General features: G+C 39.1%; 1 protein-coding gene, 2 non-coding genes and 1 pseudogene across 9 annotated transcripts in view; 3 read left to right on the forward strand and 1 right to left on the reverse strand.

The window, feature by feature from the left end:
* The window catches only part of ACYP2 (acylphosphatase 2), a 355,520-nt gene that overhangs the window by 134,588 nt on the left and 199,393 nt on the right, over positions 1 to 21,539 (reverse strand). For 6 of the 7 annotated variants that reach the window (XM_070069127.1, XM_070069129.1, XM_070069130.1 and 3 more), the window contains 2 exons: positions 19,379 to 19,395; positions 14,310 to 14,419 (listed from right to left, as the gene is read on the reverse strand). In XM_070069127.1, the coding sequence (XP_069925228.1) occupies positions 14,310 to 14,419; positions 19,379 to 19,395 (127 nt within the window). The remainder of the gene's footprint in view (positions 1 to 14,309; positions 14,420 to 19,378; positions 19,396 to 21,539) is intronic. The other variant, XM_070069128.1, reaches the window with a different exon arrangement.
* LOC127490458 (small nucleolar RNA U2-19) lies at positions 7,856 to 7,936 on the forward strand. Its single transcript, XR_007918407.2, has one exon. It is a non-coding gene; the product is annotated as a small nucleolar RNA U2-19 (small nucleolar RNA).
* Positions 8,134 to 8,203, forward strand: LOC127490457 (small nucleolar RNA U2-30). Its single transcript, XR_007918406.1, has one exon. It is a non-coding gene; the product is annotated as a small nucleolar RNA U2-30 (small nucleolar RNA).
* Positions 13,636 to 14,082, forward strand: LOC108176356 (large ribosomal subunit protein eL36-like; annotated as a pseudogene).

Consider the following 21,539-nt stretch of genomic DNA (forward strand, 5'->3'; position numbering starts at 1 on the left):
CCAGCTCCCTGTTAATGGCCTGGGAAAACAGCAGAAGATAGCTCAAGTGCGTCAGCAGCTACTACTCATACGGAAGACCTGGAAGAAGCTCCAGCCTTCTGGCTTTGACCTAGCCCAGCCCTGGTTGTTGTGGCCAACTAGGGAGTGAGTGAATCAGCATAGGGAAGATCTTTCTTTCTCTGTCTCTCACTGTAACTCTTCCAAATAAATAAATAAATGTTTTAAAAATTAGTTTCTGTATTGTTTGTTTAATTGTTTGTTTATTGTGGGTCTCTCCACATGAAATAAGAAACCTTACTGCTTGGTCACTGAAGAATGCTAGCACTAACACATATTAGCGTTGACTAATATAAAGGATACACATACAAACGTGTACAAGGTATACATACATGTGTGTACAAGGATGCTCACTGCAACAAGATTCATTAGAGCAAAAAAATGCAAAAAATTTCATGTCCAGTAATTGATCAAATTATGACTTATCCATAAAATAGAACTAGTACAGCAATTCAAAAAATATTTACTGCCATCAAGATAACCACAAAATATAACAATATGACATTTTTAAAACTGAAGAACAATATGTGCAGCATGATCTCATCTTTATAAATGATGGAAATTAATATAACTACATGGGTATGTATAGTTTGTTTCTAACAAGAAGATTACATGTGGGTCGGTGCTGTGGCACAGTGGGTTAATCCCCCAGCCTGAAGCAATGGGAACTCTACTTTCTACTCAATTTGTCCTAATACCTGGGGGTGGGTATTTGGCCTACCAGTTAAGATACTGCTTAGGACGCCCTTGTTCCACATCAGAGTGCCTGATTAACTCCCAGCTCTGCTCCCAATTCCAGCTTCCTGCTAATACATACCCTAGAAGCAGCCGATAATGGCTCGGGTATTTGGTCACTCAACTAGGAGACCTGGACTGCATAACTGACTCCTGGCTTCAGTTTGGTCCATGTCTGGCCATTATGGGCACTAAGGAAGTGAACCAGTAGATGGGAGCTCTGTCTTGCCCCCCTCTCTCTCTTCTTCTCTCAAATAAAGTTAAGAATAAATATTTCAAATACAAAAAAATGTTCTAAAAATAGTCTATGAATGTTTTTAAAAGTCACTAGAGCTATATTATGTATTATTTATTAAACATTATTATCTTACTAAATGTACATATTATTTAAAACAAAGAATATGCAGTTAAGTCATTTTAATACATATTTGTTGCATTCCAAAGGGAAATAAACTACTTAGTATTTGAGGCCTGAAATCTGGTGTTTGAAATTTGACTTTACTATATGTTTCTAATTTCACATTACTTTATATCATTAGGTTACTTTAAAATTTTTTTCCAAAATTACAGCTCTTCAATGATTTTTGTTCCTTTGAAAAATGTCCAGGTCTTCTATATTTAAATAGACTTTCCAATGGAACCTTTCTTAATAACCACATCTATTTTTGTTAAGAAGGACCCTGATGAGTAAGGTATAAAATATTATCAAAATGTTTTTGAGATTCTTAGATAAGAAAAGTTAGGAAAAATTAGCAACTCTGGTTACATAGAAACTTATGTCACTCATGGTCTGCCAGAGAACATTTATTTTTTAAAATATTAAATAACTTTGAATCTGATACAACCTAACTGTTCACAAAATCCACTGCTTCATTCCAATCTTCTACTGTAACAGCTGGAAATTGAAAACAATGGTATTTCATAGTTAAAGCAGGATGCTGTCCAAACTTCTTTTTTTCACACAAATGCTATTCTCTATGGAAGAAATAAATATAGCTGTATTTGTGAATATGACTAGTCTAACTTTTAAACTATGAATGCATTTTAAGTATATGTATGAGGTTACTTGAAAAATTTCACGAGACATGGACTGGAAGGATACGTTTATTTTGATGCAAAAATTTTGAATCCATATTACTTGTCATAATACATTTTCATCAACTTTTTGAAAATCACTCCTGTGAATGGATTTCAAAACTTTCTGCACCAAAATAAACTTATCTTTTCATTCCACTTTCCACAAATTTTTTGAATTACCCTTGGAAATCAGCAACTCTATCCAGAGCCATTGAATATCAGCTAGACAGGATACTGAAGGTCACCCAGTCTAACACACCATTCACTTGGATCTTCTGCAGCACCCTTGACTTGTCTGATATCTACACAGGGTTGAGCAAATTTATTCTGTAAACAGAGAGTAAATATTCTAGGCTTCATGGCCATCCAGCCTATACTGCAATACCTCAACTCTGCCGTGGTACCAGGAAAACAGTTGTAGACAAACATAAATGAGTGTAGTTATCCTCCAGTAAAACTTATTTACCTACAGGCAGTAGACCAGTTCTGGCTCATGAGTTAGGTTCCCAACCCTTGAACTAGACAATTTCTAGGTATTGACAAAATTCCACCATTAGATACATTAAATGCCTTTACAGGAAAACTTGTCAGGATGAGCTGAAATAAGCAAGTATATCCATAGGTACAACCAAAATTATTGCTTTCTGAAACAACAGAAAGCATCTACCCTTTTCCATGTATCAGTCCATCAAATACTTGCAGTAAAATATATGATTCCCTCAAGTATTCCTTTTTCCAGCTAAATATCCCCCAAACCTTCAAGCATTCTTTGAATTACAACATAGTTTTCCAGACCATTTGATCATCTCTTGTATGTACTCCATGTATGACTGGAGTATATACTCCAGTCTGTTAACAATCCTTTGAAGTACAAAAAAACAGATATACAACATATGGTTTCCAAAATATGTCACAATCAAGACATAATTTTAGAATTTGGTTCACTGTCTCCAAATACAAATGTCTTTTGTTTTCTAAAATTACCATTTAGTCTTTTTAAAAAAAAAATACATTTTATGAGGATAGCCAAAGGCTTGTGCCAAGTGTCATAACTCTATATGTTAATTTGAAATGATTACTAAGGAGTAGAAAATGTTTTTAAATTTTCAAAAATAAAATGAGGTACATTTAATAAAATAACAGATTCAAAGTTGTTTCTGTACATCAAAAAATGTTGGCAGAACTCACTTCTGCAATTGGAATCACATAGTGCAATTTGCAAAAGAAAACCATCATTCTTTCTGAGAACATAAAACACAGAAGGGGAAGGAAACAAACACATACATCTACAGTATGTTCTTGAGTGCTCCTGGCTTGTTAGCAAGAATGGAGTAGGGCTGCTACAATTACAGTCAGGCCATCTCTAAGTGATGGTCCCTGTTATAGTCTACATTTCCACAATTCAGGAAGAAATCAAACTTGTTTTTCAAGATAATTTAACTCTAATTTCTGCATCTTATTACTGTCACAGTATTCTGAAAAGAAAAATCATTATTTTTAATAACTAAAGGAAAATCAGGTACTACAAATGTACCACATCTAGTCTGACTTACAGCCTATTTCTATGACATTTCTTACTGTGGTTTAGTTTTTTGGTAATTTAGTGCCTTTAACAGTATATTACACTAGAAGAATAAATTCATTCTTTAAAACCTAACTATGTTTATTTATCCATGCCATAACCATTCATAATGTTTGTAAAGTTTAATTTACAGTCTCCAGTGTCTTCTTCCTACATGCTTTTCATTATACCCACTCTCCCTGGATAATCTCATCCATGTATGTGGCTTCAAACACTACCTACATACTGATGACAACCAACTTTATTTCTCTAGCCTAATTTCCCTGGAAGGATATCTATGTATCTAGGAGCCAAGTGGCATATCCAATCACCATGAAACGTAAAAAGCAGTGTACCAGGAGTCCTGTAATGATAACGATCATTTATTGATACTTATTATGTGCCAGGTACCAGCTAAGTGGATTTTCTCACTTAATTTTCACATTGCAGTTACACATTATGTGTTTATCTCTTTTTATCTAAAACCCCATTAACATTAAAATATGAAAGATGTAAGAAATAGTATTCACTGACTACCTAGTACCCAGTACCTAGTACCTAGTCTCCCCTTCTTCCTGGCCAAGAGAGCACCAATTTTGTTTGGGTTATCCATATGCCAAACCAATTTCCCAGTCTTCCTTGTAGCATAGTGAGGTATAATCAAACAATCCTTTACCAGCCAATAAAACACAGTGGATGTCTGTTCTGCATGGTTCAGGAAAAGCAATACAATCTTCACCCTCTTCTGCTTTCTTCCTGACTTGACTGTAGATAAGACACACAGCTGCAGTTTCCCTTTTTTGACCATGAGGACTTTGCTAAGACAATCACAGAGATGTTGGTCCTGACATCACTGAGCTATTGAATCAAGGCCAATAACAATGTACTTCCAGATTTCTTGTTAAGAAAAATGAACCTCTAGTTGTTTTATCCATTTAAGTCCAGGTTCCTATTAACTTCTATCTGAAAATATTCCTAGCTTAATATCCTACCATCTGAACAAAAGATTTCAACAAACAATAAGAAGGAAAGCAGATGGAAGAGTAGTAGCTCTCCAGTAAAACAAAGAAAGGACGCTAGAGCCTATGTGCTTACTGAAACAATAGAACAAGTCAGCAAGTCAGCTCACAGCATGGAACCCAGAGATGACCCAAGATTTGTTCCTGCAGAACACAGAACCTACAGATTTGACAGTTGGAGACTCCCCAATACAACAGTCAGCTCCACATCAGTAATCACAATTCCTCCAGCTACAAATGTACAATTATATGCTCATTATCCTTAAAGTTCTGTTCATTCTTAGCTGTCTGTTTTTAACACTAAGTTAACTGAAAATCTGATTGTAAGACAAGCTTGTAGTAGGAAAAACAGAAGAAAAATAAGCAAACAGGGAAAAAAAAAAAAAAAGGAAAGGAGAGGAGAGAAAAGGAACCTTCAGCAAATAAGAAGAACCTCCAACCTTTCTCTGAAGGGAGGAGAGAACTTCCACTTTGACTATGACCTTGTCTAAATAAGATAAGAGTTGGTGAACTCAAAAGGCTTCCATAGCCTTGGAAACTCATGACTGGAGCGTAGGGAGATTACTGATGCCATAAACAGGAGTGTCAATTTGTAAAGTCAACAACAGGAGTCACTGTGCACTTACTCGTCATATAGGATCTCTGTCCTTAATGTGCTGTACATTGAGATTTAATGCTATAACAAGTACTCAAACAGTATTTTTCACTTTGTGTTTCTATGTGGGTGCAAACTGTTGAAATCTTTACTTAATGTATACTAAACTGATCTTCTGTATATATAGAAAATTGAAAATGAATGTTGATATGAATGGAAGGGGAGAGAGAGCGGGAAAGGGGAGGGTTGCGGGTGGGAGGGAAGTCATGGGGGGGGGAGCCAATGTAGTCCATAAGCTGTACTTTGGAAATCTATATTCATTAAATAAAAGTTAAAAAAGAAAGAACCTCCAAAAGATATATAACATCCTCAGAGCTGAGGGAAAAAAAGATACTATGAAAAAGAAATAATTAAAATGGAGCAAGTAGAAACAAATAAAAAATAGAAAGCTTGGAAGATAAACTTAAGGCAATTTCCCAGGTAAAAATATTTGGAAACGAGGTGAGAAAAGTGAAAATCAGGCAAGGTCCACACAGAAGTTGCAGAAGAGGAAAACCAAGAAGAGAGAGGACAGGAAATTGTCAAAGAAAAACCATTCTCCTTCTCCAATAACATGACATTTAAAGTTAAATTAAAACTTGCATGAAGGTAGATGGTTATGAAAGTGCAGAAAAAGAGGACTAAATTGGGCACCTAACAAGATTTCTGAGTAAACAACTGTAACTCCTAATCCTTTGTGTCTGAATGACATCAAACCCATGAATAGTAACCTTAGACGTTATGAAACTATGCCTTCAAAATGATCAGCAGGTTATTTTTGGCAAAGAATTTTACAACTCAGTCATTCAAGCAAGAGATTAAATGATGGCATGCAGGAACGTAAACTTTTTGTCTCTCATGCACCTTTCCTTGGGAGAATTCCTTTCTGTTATCAAGAATGATGTTTCTGCAAAACGAGGGAAGAAATCAAGATAAAAAACATGAGGCAACAGGAGCCCGCTCCACAGGAAAGAGGCAAAGAGAGGAACCAGAGCCACAGTTGTACAGGAAACTGAGACCAACGCTAGGAGGATGACAGGACCTCAGGGAAAAGCATTACTGATGGCTTATGTGATATACTTTGACATCTGAAGGCAGATTTGTCATGGGGCTTAGAATACACACTAACAGATACAAATAGCCTACATTAGAGAAACACAGTAAAATATTAGCCTGAAACATAGTAAAATGCTAGATGAAATTGTTCTTTTATACATTAAAATTTTGTCAAGTATTGCCAATTTGATATCATTTACCCAGATTTACAGGTGAAAAAATATACTGGAAATGTGCTTTAAACAGTCTAGCAATGATAAAAAACAAAAGTTGCAGAAATATATGAAACAAGATTATCAGAAAGTTAATTGTTATTGAAACTGGGTAACAAGCACCTGGGCTTCACTCTCCTGTTCTCTCTGAAACCCACAATCTATACAAAAAAAATTGTACAAGAGAAACACATGAAAACACCAAAATGTATATAACATTTCAATAATCTTTCAGACAGCAGGAGGAATTTCCACTTAGCAAAGCTTAGACGAAGTCCAGTTGCACAACAACTGGATTCAGGGAGGAAAAAGTCCAAGACTCATCTAACTCAGATCTTCACTCACAGTAGAGAAAAAGTATCATTACTGCTTCACACAAACTCCATCATTTCCTTTCTGCATTGATCCAACTGATTCTAAGACTGTAGTGGGCAATAAAACAATGTTTCTCAAAGCTTTATAATTCTGTAGTTCAAGATCCAATGAGGGGCTGGTGCTGTGGTGTAGCAGGTAAAGCTGCCACCTGTAGTCCCGGCATCCCATATGGGCGCCAATTTGAGTCCCAGCTGCTCCAGTTCTGATCCAGCTCTCTGCTATGGCCTGGGAAAGCACTGGAAGATGGCCTAAGCCCTTGGTCCCCTGCACCCACATGGGAGACCCGGAAGAAGCTCCTAGCTCCTGGCTTTGGATTATCCCAGTTCCGGCCATTGTGTCCATCTGGAGAATGAGCCGGCAGATGGAAGACCTCTCTCTCTCTCTCTCTCTCTCTCTCTCTGTCTCTCTCTCTCTGTCTCTCTCTCTCTCTGCCTCTCTGTAACTCTGCCTTTCAAATAAAATAAATAAATCTTTTTTAAAAATCCAACGAAGGAAAAAAAAGGATCCAACGAAGGAACCATTTCACACCACCGATCAATTCCCTTCCAATTAATTTCTCATCTTGTCCAACTAAGATTCTAGGATGATTCATCCTATTTCACACCCTTGTAAATGTAAACACCCTCAAATCCTTACCATCTCATTCTCTGTAATATTTTTTCAAAGACTTATTTATTTGAAAGGCAGAGTTAGAGAGAGAGAGAGAGAGAGAGAGAGAGAGAGAGAGAGATCCTCCATTCACTGGTCTACGTCCCAAATGGCCACAATGACCAAGGCTGGGCCAGGCCAAAGCCAGGAGCCTGGAGCCTCTTGTGGGTCTCCCACATGGGTGAAGGAGCCCAATCACCTGGGCCATCCTCCATTGCCCTTCCCAAGCCAACAGCAGGGAGCTGGATAGGAAGCAGAGTAGTTAGGGCACGAACTGGCGCCTATATGGGATGCCGACATTGCAGGCAGCAGCTTTACCAGCTACCCCACAATTCCTGCCCCATCATCCTGTTCTTCATAGCTGGCACTCTTAATTTTAAGTGGTAAAGTATATATTATTTAGAAGTACATATTTACTATATAATAGTATATTGCTTAATAATTTAGTTTCATTTCTCTGAGATCTGCTCATACCAAGGTGGGTCAATGATGAAAATAGCCAAATCTGAGCATCAGAAGACCTTCTAGTCTTACCTGATGCATGATCTCCATTGTTCTGAGAAGGAAAACTATCATTATTTAAAACAATATGGGCGTTACATCTGGGGGTTGTGTGTGTGTATGTGTGTATGTATGTATGTATGCATGTGTCTATAATAAAGATGGCAGTGGATAACTGAGGACTAGATGGATGAAATTGTGTGTGTGTATGTGTGTGTGTGAGTGTGAAAGAGACGGAGAGAGAGGCTAATCTTTTCTGAGCAATGATGAAAAGGTTTTACAACTGACCTTTATAACTATGAGGTTTTCTACACTTGACCTGAGCTCAGAAAAAAAAAATAATTTAGTTTTATACATCAATGTCAGGTGTTTGAGATCAAAAAGAAGACACAGAAGACTGTTACTTCTTCTCTTTTTATTCAGTATCATACTTGAAGTCCTAACCAGTGCAGTGTGGCAAAAAAAAAAAATAACCAAATAAATAAATAAATAAAAGAGAAGAGGATTGGAAAAGGAAGAAATAAAGTTCTCATTATTCTCAGATGACACATGCTATTACATACACTAAACTTCCAAAAGAATCTATATATGAGTCAGTACAATCAATAGGCGAGTTTAGTAAAACTGCTGGAAGTAAGACAATACACAGAATTTGTTATATTTCTATATATTAGCAATGAGCAGAAAATAAAATGATTGAGAGACAGAATTTATAATAGAATCAAAACTATCAAATACCTTGGGGAGAAAGATGACCTTTATCCATAAGATTATAATACACTATTGAAAGAATTAAATAAGAACAAAATGAGAGTTTTAATATATTTTGTAAATAAATTCTCCCCAGATTTACATTTCTTTCAATGTAATTCCAGTTAAAATTTTAACTTGTTGCTTTATAGAACTTGAGAACTTGAATCAAAACTTACATGGTGGGGCCAATGTTGTAGCATAACAGGTAAAGCTGCAGCCTGCAGTGCTGGCATCCTATATGGGTGCCAATTCGAGACCCGGCTGTTCCACGTCAGATCAAGCATTCCTTGCTACTGTGCCTGGGAAAGCAGGGGAAGATGCCCTAAATATTTGGGCCCCTCCACCCATGTGGGAGACTCAGAAGAAGCTCCAGCCATTGCAGCCATTAGAAGCGTGAACCAGAGGATGGCAGATCTCTCTCTGTCTCTCCCCCTACCTCAACTCTGCCTTTCAAATAAATAAATCAGGTCCTTCGATGGGTTTTGCCCCACCTTATAGCAGAATGTTAGCTGAGTAGCAGTTTTCCTTTTTTTCCCCACCCAAAATTGTGCTTAAACCCCACTACCACTAGCCCCTTCAGGTTTTGCCTCTTTTGGAGCCCCCCCCCCCCCCCCATTTCAGGCCACTCTGGCTGGAGGTTTCTGACATAAATAAATTTGCTTTTTTCTCTGGGGGAAAAAAAAGTGGAGCAGCCGGGACTCAAACTGGCACCCATACGGGATGCCAGCACTGCAGGTAGAGGCTTAACCTTCACTACAGCGCCAGCCCAGATTTATTTATTTATTTCAAAGGCAGAATCACAGAAAGAGAGAGAGAAAATGATCTTCCATCTTCATAGGCTGGTGCTAAATCCCACCTGCTAGGACAAAAACTGAAAATGCCAGATACTGTTTTTCCTAACACCACTTGAAGTCAAGACGTAGGTCTCTCCAGAGGGAGTCATGAAGAAGCTGGGATCATTAATTATTCATTTGAGTTTACCTGAGAGGCACAGTTTGACAAGCCTGCAGACCTACTTCAGTATCAAGCAGAGTTCTGTGATCCTGGTTGAACAGTCTTATACCTCAGCCAGCATCACCAGTGGCTGGGAGGTGCAGCATCAGGCAGTGAGCCAACCTTAGCAGCAGATAGACAAAACCAGAGTGAACTTTGGTCCTGACCCCTGCTACACTCGTCTTAGCGGACTGTGGGCTCAGCATGTGATCTAGCAGTTACATTGACAGACACAGGACAAGGATTTTGAACCTACTACAGGCTCAGGAAGAGGCCAGCAGGGATAGATTACCCCTTTTTAGGCACATCCTCAGTTCATAGCGAACAATACACCAACTGCAGGTTTGGGACAAATTTGAGTTTGGGGAGTACTGTAGGACTGATCTTCAAAAACATTAACAGTGGACCTGGGCAAACCTTGACCTAGGGTGCTATGTGGTACTGAAATAGCAGAAGTATCCAAGGGCCCAGGGAAAATTAGCAGTTTAGAATTTCTAGAAGGACAGCCAAAAAAAAAAAAAAAAGCCAGATTACTATAACTAATCCATCAATGTTCACATGATGCCATATGCCAACAGCATCAAGAACTTTCAGGGAAGAGCCAGCGTTGTGGTCCAACAGGTTAAGCTACTGCCTGCAATGCCAGCATCCCTTATTGGAGAGATGCCAGTTCAAGTGCGTTGCTCTGCTTTCTGATCCAGCTCCCTGTTAAGGCACTTGGGAAAGCAGCAGAAGATGCCCCACATACTTGGCCCCCTGCCAACCATGTGGATGGATTTCTAGGCTCCCAGCTTTTGCTGGGACCAGCCTTGGCCATTGCAGCCACAGGAGGAATGAACCAGCAGATGAAAGATCTCTTTCTCTGTCTTCCTCTCTCTGTGTCACTCTTTCAAATAAGTAAAATATATTTTTTCAACTTTATATTTTATTTATTATTTTTTGAGATGACATTTTTAGTTTACATTATAGTCAAAGGTTTAATATTCCACTAAATAAAGGGTTCAATAAATAAAAAGACCATAATTCAGCAGGAAACTAGACAAGGGCTATAAACAACATTCACAATCTGTTTTTCAACCAGTAAGACAGACAGACATATTTCAGTTTATAAAAACTTAAAACAATTATGTTGCAGAGGCTATCATAAACAAAACTAATAGGCAAATGATAAATTGGGGAAAATACTTATAAAATACATAACAGCTAATGGGTTAGTAATCATTACCAACATGCAAAGAGCTCTTTAAAAATTGGCAACAGACAAGCAACTGAATGGGAAATGGCTGAAATGGATCTGAAAAGGGCATTCATGAGAACAAATGCAGATGGCCATGGGCATAAAGATGCCCAAGCTAACTGGTAATCAGAGAAAGGCACATTCCAGTAAAAAAAAAATAAATCACTCTACAGCCAAACAGATAAAAGAAAAGTTAGAAATAATACCAATTGCTGATAGGATGAGGAGGAAGAAATATAAATTGTGTAGAATTATTTTAGAAAGTTGCCTGGCAAATATTTAAACACTAAAAATACACACACACTTGGATCAACAAATCACACTCGGGAATATATCACATACAAATAAAGTCATCAATAAAACATTTATTGCAGCATTGCTCTTACTGCAAAAATCAAGAAACAAAAAAATGAATCTCCAGTAATACGGTATTAAATAATGGTATATCTATATTTGGAATAATAAGCAACCATTAAAAGAATTAATTTAAGTTGTACCAGCTGACTCAAAAACATGTTCCTGAATATATCTTTGAGTGATAAAAGTGCAGAAAAGGGCATACACCACAATTTCATTTTAAAAAAGCAAATACTGATCAAAGCTCAAGATATGTGTGCACTGAAGTAGGCACAATGTGTCCCTTTGTGTGTGTGAGAGAGAGAGAGAGAGACAGAGACAGAGACAGAGAGAACATACAAAACAGCTTGCTAACACACATGACTTGAGAAGTCAGATAAGAATGCAGGACTTGGAAAGAAAGAATGAGCAGAATGAATAATACGATTCCATTTATGTTGATCACATTTATCAAAGACCTGGAATCAACATGGATTAGATAACGTGATTTGCATGAGCTTCCATTTAACACCCAGTCCCTATTCTTCAACTATCGCAGAATCATTAAGCATTTTCTTGACCAGTGAACTATCAGTTCCATGCAATGTAAGCCTCCCAATCCTTTGTGTATTTTGTAACAATCCTACTAAAAAATATTGTTTTCCATTAACTGTGAGTTTTTATTTTTTGAAAATGAATTTTTAATACCACTTTTCAAATTGGAGTGTGTTTTAACATACAAATGCTACCTATACAGAAAAGGAATTTGTAGAAATGAGGAGTTAATAATGATATGTTTACTGACCATTGGAATATCCACTAAACAAAAACATGTTACAGAAGAATATGCATGAAATATTCCATTTCAGTAACAAGAAGCAAAATCTTAATTATGGATATAAGCTTAATATTTCTATGACCAAGAAACATATGGAAAGTTTACAAAGCCATTGGCACAGGTGGCACATAAAGGGAAAGGAAACACAGAGGAAGGGGTAGATTACTTTTATATCTATGGTCTACTATTACATATGGTCTACTTTTATATCCCTCTGCATTGTATTACTTCACTTATAACAACAAGCAAAAAGTATTGCTTTTAAAATCTGAAAACATTAAGTAATGAAAACAAATTTAAATTGCAAACAACAAAATAAAGTAAATTGAGTGTTACTTAGTACTTACCTCATGGAGTCTGCTGTGAAGATTAAACAAAATAATTCAAGTAAAGTACTTAGCAGATTCCCCACATTCCAACTCCAGATGTTTGATAAATGTTAGCTAATTTTTATTCTAAAACACAGGTGAGGGTTGACATTTGGCCTAATGGTTAAGACATCAATAACTCATATCAGAGTACCTGGGCTTGATTCTCAGCTCCAGCTCCGAACTCCAGTTCCCCACCAAGGCAGATTCTGGGAGGGAGTAGTGATGGATCAAGTAGTTGGATTCCTACCATCCACATGGAACACTGGTAGGTATGAGCATTTGAGGACTGAACTAGCAAATGCAAGTGTGCCTCTCTCTCTTTCTCACTCTATGTATAGATTTGTATCTTAAATTTAAAAATAATAAATAAATTAAAGACTACAGAGAACAAAAGAAATTACTAAGCTAAAGAAACAATGCCTAAGAATATACAAGTACTTTTCCTAATATTACTGAAACTGGTCCTTTTTTCACTAAGGATGCATATTATGGTAATTATACACTTCATAAAACACATTCTCATTGACAGTACAAATAAAATTACAATTAGATAAGCAAGGTACTTGTACAATAAAAAAGAGATGGCAATCTTTTTGCCTTGAATGCTACTTGAAGAACTTTTTTTTTTTTTTTTTTTTTTTGACAGGCAGAGTGGACAGTGAGAGAGAGAGACAGAGAGAAAGGTCTTCCTTTGCCGTTGGTTCACTCTCCAATGGCCGCCGCGGCCGGCGCGCTGCAGCCGGCGCACTGCGCTGATCTGATGGCAGGAGCCAGGAGCCAGGTGCTTTTCCTGGTCTCCCATGGGGTGCAGGGCCCAAGGACTTGGGCCATCCTCCACTGCACTCCCTGGCCACAGCAGAGAGCTGGCCTGGAAGAGGGGCAACCGGGACAGAATCCGGCGCCCCGACCGGGACTAGAACCCGGTGTGCCGGCGCTGCAAGGCGGAGGATTAGCCTAGTGAGCTGCGGCGCCGGCCTTACTTGAAGAACTTTTAAGAACCATCCTGAGGCACTATGCTTCTGTTGCAACACTTGGAACCCTGGACATACCTGGGCCCTGGACACATCCCCTATGTGGGCAGAGATGCTACTGAACAAATTCATATACATTGGAAAGTAGCATAATAGTCTCCTGAGACCTGTCCACCAAGGAAATCCATTCCTAAACAGAAATTGCACTCCTTGGCTGCCAAGACCTGTCACCATCTGGAGCTCCAGATCCTCTGTGAGGCCATGGCTCTGTGTTACCTGATGGCCATGGACCTCAACAAAGGTCTACAAGGTGACCAAGAACATAAGCAAGACAAGGCACAGCTGCAGCTGTGAGCACTTCCGCAAGCAGAACAAGTTCATGTGGGACAAGATTTAGATGGTGTGTGGCTTTGCCCTATCTGAACACAGCTCTACAGAACTGCTCAAGGTCTCCAAGGACAAAAGGGCCTTCAAGATCATCAAGAAAAGGGTGGGAATGGAATCCATGTCAAGAGGAAGCATGAGAAGCTGAGCAGCATCCTGGCCACTACAAGGAAAGCTGCAGCCAAGAAGGATAGGGCCCCTGCAAGTCCCTCGCCCAAGCCCAGTGCTCTACTTCTGTCCAGGTACTGGGAGGGAAGGAAGGGTCAGTCCACGGGATGGGGCCACAGAAGCAAGCAGCCAACAGATACTGGAAATATTTTTTAATCATAATAGTTGACACACACTAAAACACACACACACACGCACACACACACACACAGAAATTCTACTCCCAATTCTGGGAATTTCTCTGCTACCTTGTCAAAAAATATGTTGGCTTACTTATGATCTACAAACTAAATATAGCCCATAAAATACTATGCTTGTTGCCCAACAAAATATTAAAATAGCCCCACAAATTTTATGCATGTGTTATTAGTCTTAATACTCACATAGAATTGACTTTGTCTTCAGGGCCTTGAACTTGGCCTGTCACAGTGCCTTTGCTGGTATTCTTCACCCAGCCAACCACTCCTATTTTCTTAGCTTCACCCTCTGTATACTAGACAGGAAACACAAGAGAAAAGAAGTCCAGCATCAAAAGTTTGACTTTTATAAATTACATGATCCTAGTATTCAGAAAACATGAACTTGATGATCATTTTTTCCTAAAATAGCAGTCTATACCACCAAACTGTGTAGCTGATCTACTGTAACACCTCTATTTACAATAACCTTCACTTAAAGTGTTTCGTTGTTAAATTTCACTCTCAGTAAAAACAAGCACATTATGAAAAAATAAGCTCATAGGAATTAAATAAATAGTAGGAATTATTTCAGAAACAGTTTCTATGACATATGACATTTAGGGATTCATAAAATCGGCTGCATTGCTCTCATACATATTAACACAAAATTACACTGCTAATCTGAGTTCTAAAATGATTATCAATCCATAATTCTCAGAAATGGAGGAAAATATCTACTTATAAACAACAAAGCATTCACAGGCAGAAACACACTAAAACATCTTGAAATTTCCAACAAAAATGGAGAAAAAGAATTTCAATAGAAAATTAAACTAACAAAAACATTAACCTAGATATGCTGCCTTGCAGTTATTGTAGAGTAAAAGATTCTCATGTTTTCTTCTGGCTCTGGACTTACCACAGAAATGTTGCAACTGTCTATGGATAAATTTATCTCTCCTATTAATGTCATTTTTTATATTTCCTTTTCCCAGCTCTAAATTCAGTTTTATTACTAGAAAATAAAAAACTAGCAATATTTTGATTTTGAATTATTTTAACTACATCATATTAAAATTCTTATGAATTCACTCTATTAGAATTTTTTTAAAATGTGCTGTTCCTGTTTAGAGGTGAAGATAATCAAGACCTTTATACTACACAACAGAAGCTAAATGAGATAATAGAAACCAACATGATTACAGCTAGGATTGATGAGGAGATGGTTCTGAAAACTAAGTCAAGCTCTTACTACATAATAAATGGACAACCCAAATTATGAGTGATGGGGCTATCACAAAATACAGCCTTGTTGGTAGGAACATGTCTGAGCCCTCAGTAGTTGAGAACCACAGGTGCCTAATCAAGTAGGTAAAAAATGCACACTACAATTAACTTTTAGGAAGAGTATTTTTTTTAAACACATATCAACTTTTTTCTTATTATTCCCTAAACAATGCAGTATAATTATTTATGTAGCAATTGCACTGTACTAGGTATTACAGGTAATATAAACAGTATATGAGATAAACAGAAGGATTTCGTATGTTATTTGCAAGTATAATGACATTTATACTTATTAAAATCTGTGGATGGGGGTGGGAGGAAAAGGCGGTCCTGGAACCAATCCCCTAAGGACATTGAAGGATCACTTTATTTCCTTCTAGAATTTTCAATGCACTTGTAATATCATATGTATATCCATGTGTGATCATAATATATATACATTTTATACTTTCTTTGCTTGCCTAACAGTAACTATTTCCTTGCTATTAACTATCTGCTTCACCTATTTTTCCATTAACAGTGTTTCTGATTTATGGTTTTATGGAACATTTTTGCTTAGTCTTTTTAATATCTGTACTTCGTTCCTTACATGGTTACTACACAGCAGCAGCAGTGTTATGTCTTTAGCTACACATGCCTAAATGCTCCCTGAAAATCATGGGCTGATTTTTACACTCACTAACAGGAACGCCTAGCATCTTCACCAGAAACATTCAAATTTTGAAAACTTTATTTAAAAAAAATAAAATACATAGAGAGATGAGACAATTAGAGTTCTCTTACCAGCTGGTTCACTTTCCAAATGCCTGCAACAGCCAGGGCTGGGGCCAGACCAAAGCCGGCAGCCAGAAGTCTATTCAGATCTCCCAAGTGTGGCAGGCACCCATGTACTTGAGCTGTCACCTCTTGCCTCCCAGGAGGACCATTAGAAGAAGCTGGAGTCAGAAGTAGGGCCAGGACTCCCACCAAGGCATTCCAATATGGGATGTGGACACCCCAAACAGGGGCATCTTAACCACTGTGCCAAATATCTACCCCAAAACTACTATTGTTAAATATATTTTGGAGGGCAGTGATGTGTAGTAGTAGGTTAAGCCTCTGCCTACTACACTGGGAACCCATCAGAGCACTGGTTTGAGTCCTGGATCCTCCACTTCTGATACAGCTCCATGCTAATGCGCTTGGGAAAGCAGTGGAAGGTGGCAAGTGCTTCAGACCCTGCCCTGATGTGGGAGTCCAGGAGGAATATCCAGGCTCCTGGCTTGGACTTGGCCCAGCCCCAGCTGTTGTGGCCACTTAGGGAGTGAACCAGCAGGTGAAAAATCTCTGTGTCTGTCTCTCCCTCTCTCTGTTACTCTGCCTTTCAAATAAATAAAAAATATTTAAAAACAAAAATATTTCAGAAGCTACTAGCTATTCACGCAAAAACATAGAGAGAAAAATATAATTTGCTAACATGATCAACATCCATGTTTAAAAGTGCACTGTGGAATAGTAATGAGATTGATATTGTTCTACTGTATGAGGTACCACAGTTGCATTTATTTCCTATTTTTTTTTTTTTTGAGAATCCACTGAGGTCCTCTGAACTTGTCAGAACTTACTAATTCTTGCTGAATACTCTGAGATTCCAAAGAACCACATCGTTACATTTCTTTTAAGTTCTGTTGCTTACCTTTACACACAGGTACACACAATTTTCTATTCAATATCAGGCTGAGCAGTCTATCCATGTGAATTTCTTCCCTTTTTCCCCTCTCTTTGAGCATGGTGCCTCCATCACTTGGCAGAGTGATTAGAGTAAGTTTGCCTCCATCGCTAGGTAGAGTGGCAAGAATAAGTTTGCTTCCATTTGTCAAACTGGGGCTCATTATGATTTAACCTGAAACGACTTTTTTACAGCTGCAAGTGGTGGAGGAAAACGGCTAGACAACTACAAATCCTTGATTTCCTGGTCGTGATGAGGCAGGATACAGTGAGTAGGTGCCAAAAAGACTGGACTGAATTCCACCAGCCCCTCTGCTCTGAAGCAGCCTCAACTTTTGCTGTCAGGACAGGATTTCCCTACAGGACAACCTTCCAAAGTGAGTGGGATGCGTTTCTGTAACAGGTGTAACCCACAAACATTTACAAAGGAAAAGACTGGCGGCCTTAAAGGCAAAGGTGAAGGTGCGCAGAGATGGAACCAAGCACTTTCCCAGCTCTTGGCCCTGCGCAGTGAGGTGCGAAGACTTTTAAGACAAGGAGTTCTTCCAGATGACCGGAAGCTGTGGAGGCCTCTTCCGGGTTCTGGCAAACCCGCCAGCCAGCAGTTTCTGAGTTTGTATAACCAGTGGCAGACTTTTCCAGCAACTGACACATCCGCTATTATCTTACTTTCCAGACAAGAGACAAGCTGGCTAAGAACCTTGTTTTCTTTTTCTCTTCATCCACGGACACTCAGCATTCTGACCAAGCAGCGCAGGATGGACGCCGTCAGTCATCAGCCCGGAAGCACTCGTGAGCTACAGCCTTGCAGCAGCTTCCGGTTGCCAAGGAAGAGCCAGATGAAGGGTGCCGCACCTGTAGTGAGTCGCCCGGCCAGATGAACCAGCGAGAAAGCTTTCAGGCCGTGCACGTCCGCGCGGGTCTCCTCAGGTCCACACTCACGCAGCTTCGCAGTTTCCCTCTCGGCAGCCCTCGCAAAGAGCTTCTGGTTGTTTGAAGGCCACAGGTCCTGAAAGCTGGCACATGCCCACACGCTACTGTTGAGGTCCAACAGCTCGGACGTCCCCAGGAGAAAACCATTTCAGCATGTGGAAGAGCACATCTTAGGGGAGACTCAAGATGGTTAGGTCTCGGCTCTCTTAGCCTTCACTTTGTAAGGAAACACTTGGCACACCTGTGGTAGACCATCCTGCCCCTTCCCAGCACCCTGTGGCACGGCCTGCCCATCTGTTAGCGCCTGAGCTCCCAGAAAAGAGTATTTTTAAAAATAAAGAGTGACGAGAAGTTTTAACTGCTGAAAACCTCAAAACTACTTCCTTGTGCAACGCTAGCATTTTCCTCTGGCTGTGAGAGGGTTCATTCCATTCAGGATATGAGGAAAATCCTATACTTTATATTCAGTATACCCAACCAAAATGCTTAATTACCACCACTCCAAGAGAGGCACTTTTGAAAATCATTGAAAACATTAAAAACTAGGACCGTGGTAGTGTTGTTAATGGGCTATTTAAAAAGCAATAATAAACATGTTTTTATTTCTCTTGTAGCTTTTAAAATATGAACATTTTGGGGACCAGCACTGTGGCATAGCGGGTAAAGCCGCTGCCTGTAGTGCCGGCATCGAGTTCAGTTGCCAGTTCGAGTCCCAGCTGCTCCACTTCCAATCCAGTTTTCTGCGGTGGCCTGGGAAAGCAGTGGAAGATGGCCCGAATCCTTGGGCCCCTACACCCACGTGGGAGACCTGGAAGAAGATCCTGGCTGGCCATTGTGACCAGTTGGGGAGTGAACAAGCAGATGGAAAACTCTCTCTCTCTCCTTCTGTTTGTCTCTTTCAAATAAATAAATAAATCTTTTTTTTTTAATGTGAACATTCTGTAAGCCTTTTCTTACATATATCTGCTTCAATGAGTCTCAGTTCCCTTTTAAATAACAGTCTTGTTCTGAAAGGCTGTTAGCTTTTCCTCATTCATTGTAGACAGCATCCAAAGGAAAATCCCAGAGGGACAAGTATGTGAACCCAGTGGTCACACACAATATGCAGTCAGTTCACCATGATTGCTGTGGTGCCAGTCTAACAAAGACTCTGTGACCTGACAGACTATATTTAAAGAAAGCTTTAACAAAAAATCCAATAATTTCAATGAAATATTTATTTCTTCATTTGTTGTCAAGTATAGGAAATAAGCAACCGACTAACATCAAGTATAAAATTCTCTGTGATTAAAAATAACAGCAGAAAATATGGCAATGAAAATAATAAGAAGATTGTATTGACTTACCATTCTGAAGCAAACACCTGTATGAAAGAAAGATAAAAAGAAATTTCAGTTTGACTCTCTTTAAAAATACATATATATTTTTTCAACTTAACTTTCATGTACTTATTAAATGATAAATAAATGAAGCCAAAGTTTAATGAAATTCTGAACTGCATATTCTATTTTAAAGTGCTAAATCAAACAAAATGGTTGGGGGACCAGCTTTGTGGCAGTGGGTTAAGCTGCTACTTACAATGCTGGCATCCCATAATGGAGTACCAGTTCAAGTCCTAACTACTTTGCTTCTGATAAAGCTCCCTGCTAATATATATGGGAAAGCAGTGGATAATGGCCCAGGTACTGGGGTCCCCTGACATCCACAAGAGAGATCCAGATGGGGTTTCTGAACCCTGGCTCCAGCCTGGTCCAAGCCTGGTTATTGTAGCTATTTGGAGAGTAAATCCACATATTAATGATCTCTTATATGTGTGTGTGCTTGTGTTTCCCTTTGCTATGCTGTCTTTTAAATAAAAATTTTAAATGCTTATTAAATGGATAGTGAGTATATTTGGCATAAAATTTACCTATTTTCAGCTTTTAGAATTTCTTCTTTAAATACAAGTACTAAACTCAAGTTTAAGTGCAATGAAACTTTCTTGTTTTAATTTTACTTCTAGTTATAAGCCCAGTAAAGCATATATCAGAAATGAGATGCTTGACTATAACTTGGCTTCTGTAAATAATACTTGGAATCTCTCTGGTGTGGGCTACATTATGTTCATAACTTTGAGTCATATAAGTTTTAGTAGTATTACTGATCTTGGTTGTTTTCTCTATCTAGACTATAGTAGACCAGGGCATTCCATATTGACCAACTACCTTGGTTACCCAACCTGCAATACTGGGAGCTCCATCTCAGATAAGAATGTTATGGGATTCCATTACCAGAGTTGTTTGGGACCAAATATTGATATATGGAGAACTGAGCTGAAAAATAAAGGCAAAACAAGAGGCAGTTTGGTTCCTAGCTATCAAGTATGTGCACTTATGATTTGGGACCCTTTAGCAGAAAAGGAAAGCCTTCTTACATCTGTTTTCAGAATTGTAGCAATGACCCTAAGTACGAAACCTCAGGTTATTCCTGAAAATTGCTACTTGGAAGACACTTAATCCAAAAAGATGCACAGAACAAACATCTTTGGGATAGATATGCCCCGCCTCTGAGCTCCTTCCTAGGAGTAGGGCCTAAGTGAAGAAACATTAGGAGTGTGGCAGGGGCAGAAATACAATGCTCATTAGTACCAAAATTGCAACTTCATTTTTATTCTCACCTAGAACAGAAAATTTCCTTTTTGTACCCAAAAAGCCAAATGATTTTTAAAAACACATTTCAAGGAGAGGACATAGCAATTAAAAACACACTGAAATCGGCCAGCACCGTGGCTCACTTGGTTAATCCTCCGCCTGTGGCGAGAGCATCCTATATGGGCGCCAGGTTCTAGTCCTGTTTGCTCCTCTTCCAGTCCAGCTCTCTGCTGTGGCCCAGAAAGGCAGTGGAGAATGGCCCAAGTGCTTGGGTGCCTGCACCCGCGTGGGAGACCAGGAAAAGCACCTGTCTCTTGGCTTCGGATTGGTGTAGCATGCCGGCCGTGACGGCCATTTGGGTGTGAACCAACAGAAGGAAGACCTTTTTCTCTGTCTCTCTCTCTCTCATTGTCTAACTCTGCCTGTCTAATAAACACACACACACACACACACACACACTGAAAGCTGAAAGGGATGAGTGTATCAGTTAAGACACAGCTTGTGAAGCCTACATCCCATATAAGACTGACTGAGTTGAAGTCCTGGTTCCACTGTCCATTCTAGCCTCCTGCTAAACACCCTGGGAAGCAGCAGGTGATGGTTCAAGTACTTGGGTCCCTACCACCAATGTGGGAGACCAGGATTGAGTTCCTGGCTGGGAATCAATCAATCTCCCCCCGTTCCAATAACTCCCTTTCAAATAACTAGCTAAATAAAAATGCTATTTCAAAATACATTGGAGGGCCCGGTGCTGTGGCATAGCGGGTAAAGCTGCCGCCTGCAGTGTCGGCGTACCATATGGGTGCCGGTTCAAGTCCCAGCTGCTCTATTTCCTATCCAGTTCTCTGCTATACCCTGGGAAAGCGGTAGAAGATGG

The sequence above is a fragment of the Oryctolagus cuniculus genome, chromosome 2, assembly GCF_964237555.1.
Source record: "Oryctolagus cuniculus chromosome 2, mOryCun1.1, whole genome shotgun sequence".
Classification (NCBI taxonomy): Eukaryota; Metazoa; Chordata; class Mammalia; order Lagomorpha; family Leporidae; genus Oryctolagus; species Oryctolagus cuniculus.